The sequence below is a fragment of the Aspergillus vadensis genome (assembly GCF_003184925.1).
Source record: "Aspergillus vadensis CBS 113365 unplaced genomic scaffold BO88scaffold_9, whole genome shotgun sequence".
Taxonomy (NCBI): domain Eukaryota; kingdom Fungi; phylum Ascomycota; class Eurotiomycetes; order Eurotiales; family Aspergillaceae; genus Aspergillus; species Aspergillus vadensis.
This window is the reverse complement of record NW_020292047.1, coordinates 95,285-107,009: the sequence shown is the minus strand read 5'-3', so window position 1 is coordinate 107,009 and position 11,725 is coordinate 95,285. Positions and strand designations below refer to the sequence as shown.

The 11,725-nt window shown below is 52.0% G+C and overlaps 5 protein-coding genes and 1 non-coding gene across 6 annotated transcripts; 5 read left to right on the top strand and 1 right to left on the bottom strand.

Annotated features, from left to right (window-relative positions):
- Positions 1-108: 108 nt before the first annotated feature.
- BO88DRAFT_481009 (uncharacterized protein) lies at positions 109-1,115 on the top strand (the record flags this gene model as incomplete). The annotated part of the gene is made up of 4 exons (XM_025712175.1): positions 109-150; positions 219-237; positions 362-439; positions 541-1,115. The coding sequence occupies 4 exons, from the start codon at positions 109-111 to the stop codon at positions 1,113-1,115; spliced, it is 714 nt and encodes a 237-aa protein (XP_025563575.1).
- An 878-nt stretch (positions 1,116-1,993) lies between these two features.
- BO88DRAFT_443175 (uncharacterized protein) lies at positions 1,994-2,458 on the top strand (the record flags this gene model as incomplete). The annotated part of the gene is made up of 1 exon (XM_025710000.1): positions 1,994-2,458. One exon carries the CDS (start codon positions 1,994-1,996, stop codon positions 2,456-2,458), a length of 465 nt encoding a protein of 154 aa, XP_025563574.1.
- A 1,254-nt stretch (positions 2,459-3,712) lies between these two features.
- Positions 3,713-5,386, top strand: BO88DRAFT_386649 (efflux pump antibiotic resistance protein; the record flags this gene model as incomplete). The annotated part of the gene is made up of 1 exon (XM_025704791.1): positions 3,713-5,386. One exon carries the CDS (start codon positions 3,713-3,715, stop codon positions 5,384-5,386), a length of 1,674 nt encoding a protein of 557 aa, XP_025563573.1.
- Positions 5,387-6,443: 1,057 nt separating this feature from the next.
- On the top strand, positions 6,444-7,551 carry BO88DRAFT_338522 (SDR family NAD(P)-dependent oxidoreductase; the record flags this gene model as incomplete). The annotated part of the gene is made up of 4 exons (XM_025702982.1): positions 6,444-6,491; positions 6,566-6,817; positions 6,913-7,192; positions 7,292-7,551. 4 exons carry the CDS (start codon positions 6,444-6,446, stop codon positions 7,549-7,551), a joined length of 840 nt encoding a protein of 279 aa, XP_025563572.1.
- Positions 7,552-8,001: 450 nt separating this feature from the next.
- Positions 8,002-8,073, top strand: BO88DRAFT_t130. Its single transcript has one exon. It is a non-coding gene; the product is annotated as a tRNA-Glu (tRNA).
- Positions 8,074-8,380: 307 nt separating this feature from the next.
- Positions 8,381-10,351, bottom strand: BO88DRAFT_434694 (dihydrolipoyl dehydrogenase; the record flags this gene model as incomplete). The annotated part of the gene is made up of 4 exons (XM_025709488.1): positions 10,032-10,351; positions 9,853-9,932; positions 9,302-9,784; positions 8,381-9,220 (listed from the first exon to the last, which is right to left on the bottom strand). The coding sequence occupies exons 1-4, from the start codon at positions 10,171-10,173 to the stop codon at positions 8,381-8,383; spliced, it is 1,545 nt and encodes a 514-aa protein (XP_025563571.1). The 5' UTR covers positions 10,174-10,351.
- Positions 10,352-11,725: the final 1,374 nt, after the last annotated feature.

Here is an 11,725-nt window from a genome sequence, read left to right as displayed (position 1 = left end):
AATAACCCTGGAAGGGCTCAGCAAATTCCTACCCCAATCCTCCGAACAAATTTCTGCATCATCTCAATTGATTCGCCATTTTAGACTTCATCGCTCACTTTATCGACTATGCGCTTCTTGTGCCTTCACGGAGCTGGCACTAACAGCAAGGTCAGTTGCTAAATCACAATATCTTTGCAATCCATCATGGCTACTAACTCAAGCAACTGAACGTACAGATCTTCGAAGCTCAAACTGGTAGGAGCCAAAGAACCAGCCCTCTACTCAGCCCTCCTTCACCCTTTCCCTTCTTGAAGGTGCACTCAATGGTTTGGCTTGATCTGGACTAACTTCGCACCGCCCTCGGGGTGTGGGTGACTAGCGGCACTACGATATGAACTTGGTGGTAATCATACGTACGAATTCGTCGAAGGCCATATTCCGCAGCCTCAAGCCCCAGGTGCGTCGTTTTTACCCGAGTTTCATGCTCCAGTAAGACGGGCATTAAGGCTCGGTTATGCGAAGGGCGTGCTGGTGCATGCTAATCAGTATCTAAAATAGCAATCGAACGGTTCGCAACAAGCGGGGATGAGTACTATGCCTACTACATCCCCGGTAGCCAGTCGTCATTCACCACTGCCAAGGCGCATTTGCAGGCCTACGTGGAAACCGAAGGACCATTTGATGGGGTGATCGCTTTTTCGCAAGGCGCCTCTCTGGCCAGTGCTTTGCTGCTCGGAGACGAGCACGCACAGACACTGCCCTTTCGCTGCGCCATCTTGATATGTGGTCGTTTGCCAATGACAGACGAGCGTTCCTTAGGCAATGTGATGGGGGCGGGAAAGGAAAGCCTGCAGAAGGAAGATGAGGAGAACGTGGAGAATGATGATGACAATGGCGGTTGGGACTGCAAGGAACGGCAAATCAGAGTTCCGACAGTGCATATCATGGCGGCTAATGACCCGATTGACCCCGGTCATGCTAAGGCCCTTTGGACCTGCTGCAATGCGGCAGTGCGGTGGGAGTGTGCTCATGAATTAGGGCATGAGGTACCTGGGGCTCGAGACCAAGAGGTGTTGGTGGAGAGCGTCAACGCTATTCGACGCATGCTGGGCGCAGTGGGAAGCACGTGTTGAGGGACTGTATAATACGCTTGCAGCTGACAGAAGGATCGAGACTAGTCTTGAAACATACTATTTGCAGGGCTAACCTACCGCTGTCCCTATTCATCCTCCCGGTCTTCGATCCTGAAGGACCCATAATAGGCGCAAACTTTCTGCCCCCACCCTCCCTTCATGCCATCTAACGCATTTTCCCTCCCTCTTCATAAATGACAACATTAATAGAAATTCCCGCCGTGCCCCTCAGGCCATCCATGCGTTGGCCCCCAAAAGTAAGCACTAATGCATGCCCTCAAGGGAGGTGGGCGGGCGGGCTGGGTAAGCTCGATGGACTGTGGTTACGACTTTAGGATGGATGTTCTGTGACATTGACGGTTGTTGTACATCAGTAAGGGTCAGCATGGGCCTCAGCTCCATCCTAGCATGGCCGATCGACGTCTGAGATAAGTTGTTCTCTATTTAGACCACCACTATCACCATCACCATCATCATTACAATTACCATTACCATCGGCCAAGATACTATCAGTCTCCCTTTCGTACTGTCATAGTGCTGTCTTCACTGCCATCTTTACCATTACTATCAGTATCGTTGAGAAAATCATGTCAGGCACAACGGAAGTCAATTTGCAAGAGGACCGAGGCCCACGCATGCGCGTTCTGCTAATTATCATGGCCATTTTACCAAGCATTGCCATTGCTCTGCGGTTCTGGTCGCGGACAAAGTTGCCCACGAAGGGCTCATTTCCACGCCTATGGTGGGATGACTGGGCTGCTCTTCTGGCGGGGGTTAGTACTAGTATTCTGATTTAATCTCCGATTGGATTTATTTCTCTCTTTCCTTTTTATTTTTTCACTAAATGTCAACAGATGATCAATATTGCCGTGTGTGCCATGGGACTCAAGATGTGCGACATTGGCATGGGGCGGCATGTGGAGGTGGTGTCAGCGGAGAATTTGACAATCTTCCTGAAACTTCTCTGGGCGGAGTATTTCGTGTTTGACACGGGCACTTCGGTGGCCAAAGCCTCAGCCTTGTTCTTCTACTCGCGGCTCTTCAGCCAGGCTAATACCCGCTTTCGATATTGCATCTATGTGGTGCATGCATTGAACGCCCTCTGGCTGGCGGGCATTCTCCTCTCCGTCATCTTCGAATGCACGCCGATCCAGAAGGTCTGGGACCCCACCCTGCCCGGTCGATGTGATAATTCCCGCATTCTGTGGATGGGCAGTGGCATTCCCAGTTTGATTATTGATGTCTTCATCCTGGTCCTTCCGGTGCCTATGGTCTTGCGGCTGAAGATGAATCCCACCCGAAAGATGCTGGCCATCGGTGTGATTGTGCTCGGTTATTTGTGAGTATTATTATTGTTACCACCCCTTTCTCCGATTTTATTAATAGAAACCGCCATATAAATTGTTCGGCTTGCTTATGTTGTCTAGAGTGGTGGTTGTCTCTATTGGTCGACTTGTCTCGATCGTTCAATCCGGCGACGGACTTCAAACCGATCCTACCTGTAAGCCTCATTCCAACCCCCTCTCCCCCTTTCAAACATCTCGCACTCTCAATTCGAAGCAAAACAAGAAAAGATATTATTATTAATATTATTGTTAATGATGATGATATTAACATACCAAACAGTTAACATCATTACTCCCGTCTATTGGCTTGGTTCCGAAATCCCCATTTCGGTCATCAGTGTCTGTCTGCCCAGTATCTTTCTCCTGGTTCGTCATCTCTGCGCCCACCAATTCCAGTCTCTCGGGGGTGGCAGTAACAGCACGCCTCAAGATTCCTATCGTTCCTCCACCCGCAAGTTAATCTACCAGAAGCGCCCTGAGCGGGGTTCAAGCTTAGGGGGAGGCGTCCCCCGCGGCGACTTCCCGCATCCTGCAGATAGCAACAATGATATAGTCCCGCTTAATTGGGTGGAGCCGTCCATTATAGCTCCACAGTCGATGCGAGGGAGTGCACCTAGGGCCGGAGAGATTATGGTCAAGAACGATATCGTAGTGTCTTAACTAAGCTTACGTGGAAGCGAAGGGGGTGGCGTTGGCATCGACCGGTTTTGCTGTGGTTGATCATTTGTTTTTTTCTAGGTATCTTGTCAGGGTAGATAGCGGCAAGTCAGTCCGAAGTTCGCTTAGTGGCGTAGCAATGCAGAAAAGGAATCTTATTTGCTTCGGTGAATTTGCCTAAGTGATAAGGCTGTGCCAACACGCTGCGGCGGCTGACTGCTGCATGGTGTATTGTCTAGCGTCAACTGCGCTGGCTCGCCTTTGCCGCTTCAGGTATTGATCGGTCTTCCATCCCTGCATGTCATGGCTGTGATGGCCCCCATCTTTAGCCGTGTGTCACCAGCTACTTTCTGGCTCGTCGCTGACCTTACAGGAATAGTCCTCCAAGACGCAGCTCTAGAAAGCAATCCTCAACTCATACACTGGACTTAAGTATGATGTCTCGTGAACCGGCCATACGGTGGTTTGCCCAAACGCCTCCCATGACTATCTCCCATTCCTCATACTCTTGATCTTACCTTTCTATGCCTGCCACTCTCTTTTCTGCCAATTCCTAAGAGCCCTGTACTCTCCAATTTCTAGTCTCATTTCATCATGTCCGAGACTCGAGCTTCAACAACGGTTGAGGGCCATGAGACAGCCACAAACGTTCCGGGCCATCACGATTCGAAGCCCCTGACATGGTTTCTCGTCGTCTTCTCCTTATTAGCAGCCCTGTTCCTGTTTGCACTGGACAACACCATTGTGGCCAATGTCCAACCTGCTATCATCGGAACTCTGGGTGAAATTGAGAAACTCCCATGGATCTCCGTTGCATTTGCCCTTGGGGCCATCGCCACAGATCTCCCTTGGGGCCAGATCTACGGACACTTCAACAACAAATTCCTCTTTCTCGCCAGCGTAGTGATCTTCGAGGTGGGCTCCGCCGTCTGTGGAGCAGCACCCACGATGAACGCGCTGATCGTGGGTCGGGCCATATGTGGCATCGGCGGCATGGGCATCTATCTAGGCACGGTCAACATGGTATCGGCTTTGACCACGGAAGCCCAACGACCGCTCTACCTGGGGTTTGTCGGGTTGACATGGGGAATCGGGACCATTCTCGGACCCATCATCGGCGGTGCCTTCGCCGACAATACCTCGGCGACCTGGCGCTGGTCCTTCTACATCAATCTCTGCATCGGAGGGCTAGCAGCCCCGGTGTACTTCTGGCTGCTGCCCCAGACCGCCTCACCACGTCCAGGACAGTCGCTATTGACGCGCATATGGGCGCTGGATGTAGTCGGGATGGTGCTGAGCGCGGGGGCCATCACCAGCCTCATCATGGCGATCTCATTCGGGGGCAGCTTGTATGCATGGGGGAGCGGACGGATCATCGGGCTCTTTGTGTGCTCGGGCGTTCTATGGCTGCTATTCATTGGGCAACAGGCGTGGTCGCTGGGACTACGACCGGAGGCGCAGGGCCAGCGGCTCTTCCCGACGACGCTCGTCCGCTCGTGGGAGATGGACGTGCTCTTCGCACAGATGGCCAGTGCTCAGGTGTTGGTGATGATTCCCATCTACTTCCTACCCATTCTATTCCAATTCGCGCATAATGACAGCGCGTTGGCTAGCGGGGTGCACCTACTACCGTTTGTGCTCGTGCTAGTCGTGGCCGTCATGCTGAACGGCGCCCTCATGGCCCAGCTAGGCTACTACATGCCATGGTACCTAGTTGGTGCCTGCCTCGCCCTTGCTGGTAGCGCCCTCTTCTATACCGTCGGTCCCGACACCAGCAGTGCTCGTCTGTATGGCTACTCGGTGCTCACGGCCTTTGGCGTCGGCTGCTACTCCCAGGCTGGGTTTCCCGTCGCTCAGGTCAAGGTCTCCCCAGCCAAACTCACCCAGGCGGTTGCCTTTATCGGCGTCGGTCAGGTTGGCGGTATTGCCCTTGCCTTGACCATCTCCAACACCATCTTCCTCAACAAGGCCACTAGCCGCATCTCCACCATCCTGCCTCAGCAGTCTCGCTCCACTATCCAGCAGGCCATCTCCGGTGTGCGCGCTGAGTTATTTAGCTCGTTGAGTGTTGCACAGCGTCAGCGCGTGGTGGCTGCCATTGTGAGCAGTGTCGATGACGTGTTTGTCCTGATGATTGCCGCTGCCGCTCTGTCAGTGGTGCTGGCGTTGGTCATGAAACGGGAACGATTGTTCGTGACACCGTCGAAAAGTGATGGTGAAGAGGTTGAAGAAGAGGTACTGGGAACTAAAGAACGGAGCTTACAATAATTTTCTACAAGTTTAGAAGGAGAGAGACATCTACGTAGTGAAATGCAGAGTAAGAGTGAAGTTAGACTTGAGCCTTGGTGCTTAGGGCTTGGTGTTTGGTGATAGTATTAGTAGTAGTGATAGTATAATGAAGGTGAATTGGAGCTGTTAGGTCACTTCCATGATTCCTATAATTTGATTTTACTAGTATCTTGTTTCAATCTCCTCCTTCCCCCGCTTCCTTCCCGCCGCCCCCACCAACATCTGTGGAGACGTGATCATTATCACCTATACCCGAATGCTTATTATATCCTACTCCTCCATGACCTCCTAAACAGGAGTAATGCAGACTGCCCTCTGGTGCATGACTGCACAGTACCTATCATTATCCGCAGTATACGTAAGTATATGGTGGGGGTATCATTCCTATGGAGGCAGTGCAAGGCTCTCTCTCGTAAGATCAATACTCCATGCACATACCCCCTTGTCTAGTTTGCTCTTAGTTATCTACTCCTTACAGAGAGATTTCCCCTCCTCCTTGGCGATCATCCTTGAATTCATCCCCACTAATTTCTGACGGCAGCCACCCACATTCTTAGGCTCGACCAAACACTAGTCAGCCCATCCTTTCACAACCTAAATTAAGATGCAGTAGTCAACGGGCTAGACAAGGGCCTGTCATCCAATCGTGGAAAATCACGCAGCCAGTTGAACCGTCTGAGATGACCCCCCCGCGACATCGGCTAACGTTGCTGTTGACCAGGATACTCGCTTGATTTTCCAGGACAGGGCAACAAAGAGATAGCATTGCTGCCTCGTTTCACTGTTTGAGGTTGATGGAGTACATACTTTGTACCACGGGGGTACCATTTACTACCTTACCCTATCTATAATTCAGCCTTGTCTCGAATGAGTATTATAAGTTAACCCCTCCTCCTCCCCGGGAACTTCCCCCCTCTCCATAGGCACTCATAATTCCAAGCTTTCCTTTCTCTGTCTTTCTCTTTCTTACACACTCACAACCTCAAGTCTACCCACCTTCTCTCTTCCATATACTGTCTTTCCTTCCACGTCCACAATGGTCATCAGAGGCACTCAATTAGATGGCGTCGCCCTCGTCGTCGGCGTAAGAACCTTCCCCCTCCCCCACCACCTCAAACTAATGAAACCCCCTCCCAAACTAACCTCCCATCAATCCAGTCTGGTCGCGGCATCGGCCAACAAGCCGCCTTTTCCCTAGCCGAAGCAGGCGCCCGTGTCATCGTCTTCGCCGACATGAACACCGAAACAGCCACTGCCTCCGCCGAAGAAAGCAAGCAATACGCCACGAACCCTGAATACCAATCCACTCACTTCACCGTCAACGTGACCGACCAAGACGGCGTGCAAGCCATGGTTGACTTTGTCGTCGAGAAATTCGGACGGCTGGACTATGCCGTCAACGCTGCAGGAGTGAGTCCCATCCACCATCATCATCCATTGATAATATTTCACAACAACCTAGCGCATAGTTCTCTTCCCACCAAGCTAACCCCCCAATCAAATAGGTCGACAACGGCGTGCACACCCCCTTCGCCGACACCGACATCGACAACTTCGACCGCGTCCAGACCATCAACGCCCGCGGTATGTTCCTCTGCTGCCGCGCCGAAGCCGCCGCCATGCGCAAGCAGACCTCACGCACTTTCACCAGCCGCACCGGCACCCGAGACATTGGTCGCGGCGCCATCGTGAACGTCTGCTCAGCCAACTCCTTCGCCGGACTGCCCGGGAAGGGATCGTATACCGTTTCTAAGCATGCTTGCATGGCGGTGACGAAGATGGTTGGTACGTTTTATTCCCCCTTCAAAAACTTTACACAATACTATCCAACCCAATCCAACCCGTTTCCCTAATACAAACATATATTAATATTATCTGGTACAGGACTGGACCACTCCGCCGAAGGCATCCGCTGCAACGCCGTATGTCCCATCTGGGTCCGCACCCCTCTTCTTGACGTCGAGTTGGAGCGGAACCCCCAAGTGCGCGCGGAGATCGAGGCCGTTATACCAATTAAGCGTGCGGCGGAGAGTGATGAGGTGGGAGATACGATTGTTTATTTGCTTAGTCCGTCGGCGAGTTATGTTAATGCGACGAGTTTGTTGTTGGATGCGGCGGTTACGGCGACGTTGAGGTTTCATTGATTAGTTTATATCATTATATTATGTCTAGGAGGTATTTGTTAGAAGTGAGAGGATTATGAGCGTGAAAGGTATACTATGTATTTGACGAGACTTTATGCGGTGGGTAATGAATTGTTGGACGTGGTTTATTGTAATACGCCGAATGAATGGTTGATTCCCGAATATATAAATTAAGTAGTAGTCTAAGTAGTCAAATACATTACTCCTTGTTGATCCTTTATGAAGGCCCAAGAAATATAGGAAGTAACAGTAAGTATTCTATCTGTATATAGACCCCGTAATTCCTGCTACATATTCACATCCTTATGGGTGTGGTTCAGCTATTCGATGGATTTATGATTTCCCTTGAATATAGTACAGCAGGACAGGAGACAAAAGATAGAAAAAAGCTGTAGGTTACCCGTTGTCAGTGGCCTATAATACAAAAACACAGCTCCGTTTTCAACAACATCCGATATGGTGTAGTGGCTAACATCGCCGTCTCTCACACGGCAGCCGGGGGTTCGATTCCCCCTATCGGAGCTCAATTTCTCTTTTTGTTTTTTTTACTTCCGGTTCTCCACACTGCGAAAACTTGGTTGGGTAGTTAGTTAACTGTCTCTATTACATCGGGGCTACAATTTTTACCGACAACTAGTTAATGTTAAGCAGTACTATTGTTTCGTTATATCTGGATACACAACCAACGATAGGAAAATATAATGAGGTCAATGCTACACGGAAGTGGCTAGCTGGGCTAGACTAAGATAAGAGACAAGAGGCAAAAAAGGGTACAGGATAGTGCGGGTGGGTGTGTATGGTTTCATGATCAAAACAGGGGGAGAGCTGCTTAGAAGTGGATGGCCTTGGAGTAGGTAGCCATGGCAGCCTCCTTGAAGGCCTCAGCCAGGGTAGGGTGAGCGTGGCAGGTGCGAGCAATGTCCTCGCAAGAGGCACCGTACTCGACAGCCAGGGTGGCCTCGGCGATCATCTCACCGGCGTTGGGGCCGATGATGTGGACACCGAGGATGCGGTCGGTCTCAGCATCGGCGATGAACTTGACCTGACCCTCAGTCTCGAGGTTGGTCTTGGCACGGGAGTTGGCGCTGAAGGGGAAGGTACCGACACGGTACTTAATGCCGGCAGCCTTGACTTCCTGCTCGTTCTGGCCAACCCAGGCGACTTCGGGGTGGGTGTACATGACGCTGGGGATGCAGCCGTAGTTGACGTGGCCGTAGCCCTTCTTGATGTACTCGATGGCAGCGACGGCCTCCTCCTCGGCCTTGTGGGCAAGCATGGGTCCGAAAGTGCAGTCACCGATCACGCGGATGTTGGGGATCTTGGTGCGGTACTCCTGGTCGATGACAAGACGGCCGCGCTCGTCCTTCTCAACACCGACGCTCTCGAGGTTGAGACCCTCGGTGTAGGGGCGGCGACCGATGGCGACGAGGACAACGTCAGCGTCGAGGGTCTCCTCCTTACCACCCTTGGCGGCCTCAACGCTCAGAGCGACGGTAGCACCGCTGTCGTCACCCTTGGTAACCTTGGTGCCGGTCTTGAACTTGATACCCTGCTTCTGGAGGATCTTCTGGGCCTGCTTGGCGATGTCGGCGTCCATGCCGGGACCGCCGATCTGGTTCAGGAACTCGACGACGGTGACCTCAGAGCCGAGGCGGGACCAAACAGAGGCCTGTTGAGGGGCAGAAGAAGAAAACATGAGCATGAATTTTCAAACGGCAAGATCGGAATGTATTCCGCCGGGTATACGCACCATTTCCAGACCAATGATACCACCACCGATGACGATCATCTTCTTGGGGACCTCCTTGAGGGAGAGGGCACCAGTGCTGGTGATGATTCTCTTCTCGTCAATGTTGAGGCCGGGGAAAGGAGTAGCCTCAGAACCAGTGGCAATGAGGATGTTCTTTCCGCGCAGGGTCTGCTCACCACCGTCAAGGAGGTTAACCTTGACGGTGTTCTGGTCAACGAGAGCACCGGTACCCTTGACGTAGTCGACACCGTTCTTCTTGAACAAGAACTCGATACCCTTAGTCAGACCCTCGACGGAAGTGTCCTTGGCCTTCATCATCTGCTCAAGGTTCAGCTTCACATCACCGACCTCGATACCGCGCTTTTTCGTGTCGTGGAGAATCTGGTGGTAGAGGTGGGAGTTGTTGAGCAGGGATTTCGAGGGGATACAGCCGACGTTCAGGCAGGTACCGCCCAGACGGCCACGCTTCTCGATACATGCGGTCTGTGAAAATGTAGTTGTTAGGGAAATCGTCCAGCCGGAGCATCTTCGAGGAACGATAGATAGCGCACCTTCAGACCTTCCTGACCGGCCTTGATGGCGGCAACGTAACCAGCGACACCACCACCGATGATGACAAGATCGTGTTCGCCTGTGTTGATTCCAGCCGACGGTTAGCCGGGGGCCACTTTTTTCGGAAGCGCAGGCACCGTCTGCGACGGGCCCATCGCAAAGGGCAAAAGTCACGTACCTGACTCAGAGGCATAGCCACGTTGTGTGCGTCCAAAGGAGGCGAGAGAAGGAGCAGCGACGAAGGTAGAGGGAACGGCCTTGGGACCGGCACAGCGGAGGGCAACCCGCGGAGTCGCCCGCGGCAAAAGACTCCGGAACATGGTGAAAAGGAGGCGAAAGGGTAAAGGAAAAAGTCAAAGGATATAGAAAGAACAGCGGACTACCAGGCCTCCCAGTGAACAAGCAACGAAGGGGAGGGGAGGGGACAATTGGAGGTGGGAGGAGACGGGCTCAAGTGGTTAGAGGATGATAGGGAAAAACGATGTTGGGACAAGAAGCTTTCTGGAGGTTCGCCAGCAAAAGCTGGCGGCCCGGTATCGATACTGTATGCCTCGCGTATGTAATCATCCGCCCCCGTGAGCGTCGGGTCAATTCGGCTAACCTTTGCCATGTTGCCGATGTTGTGCTGAACCGTAATTCCGCTACTGTGTCTGGCTCTCCAATCCCCAGATGTTTTTCCTGCTTCTGATATCTGGGGTAGATTCCTCTTCGCTTGACATCAAGCGTGCGAGGCCGTGCCGGGGCTACACATGGCGGAATACCGGTCAGTGTTACGGCCCAAAATACCTCATAGATTCGCCCAAAAGGGTAAGGAACCAGACTCTCTCCCGCTTCGGAGTCAGCAGAAGGGAATCAACTTGCAGTCTCGAACATTGCAGAGTTCACGCTCCAGATAACAATCAATTCTTGCATCATGAACTGCTCTCCGGTGCCTCTGAAAATGAAAATTACCAATACTCGTCAGTTTCCGCGGGTAACTGGCTAAGCCCCTGGCTCCGTTAAAGGCTATCGTCGGCATAGCTCGAGCCAGTGCACGGCACTTAAAGGTAATCCAGGTCTTGGGCTGAAGACCATGTGGACTGAAAGACTGAAACGCGGATTGAATGGATCGCTCGGAACTCATCCAGTCTGGCTCGAAGTGCTCGCGCTCTTTATTGGATAATATGGATGTGCTTGGACTGATATGACGTGACCTGCGTTAGCAGAGTGCACCTTGCGGAGCATCGACGTCCGTAGCTTCAAATCTGATACGGGGAGTTAGTAAGTCAGCTTAACTTGGTGCTGGTGGTCGACATGTCCACCATCAGACTACACAGTGTCGGGTCAACTGGCGTGCTTCCTGTAGTGGCTACAGGCTTGGAAGTTGGAGAGAAGATTTTAGTTGGATAACAGCGGTGCTTCGTCTGAAGAACATTGCTTCTAGGCTACGACTAAGCGCCTTAAGTTGACTGTGAATGTGTTGTTTTGGTCGTTTGTAGGATCATGGCTTTCCTCGGTGGCCACTCATGCTCTCATGCAGATCCGGAATTATATTGTTTCGCCCAAAATTGTTCTGTTCGGAACGGAAACCGTTGAGAAACGGCACAGCTCAATCACATTGGCGAGCTTTCTTCTGCAATTACAGCCCACGTTCTGGTAATGGCAGTTGTAAATTCACAGAAGCAGAATGCAGTGAGGCACTATACACAGCGGCAGGAAAATCAACTGAACATACAACTGTCTATCCAAGATGGATGATGGGCCCCAACAAGGTTTAGCGGCTCGGAAGCTGCTGGCGCCCACTCATCTATACTGGAGTGCACTTCTACAACCGGTTGCTCCAACATTGGCCCTGAGTTGGGTGTATCTGTGGTCTGGTATCAATAAACTTGC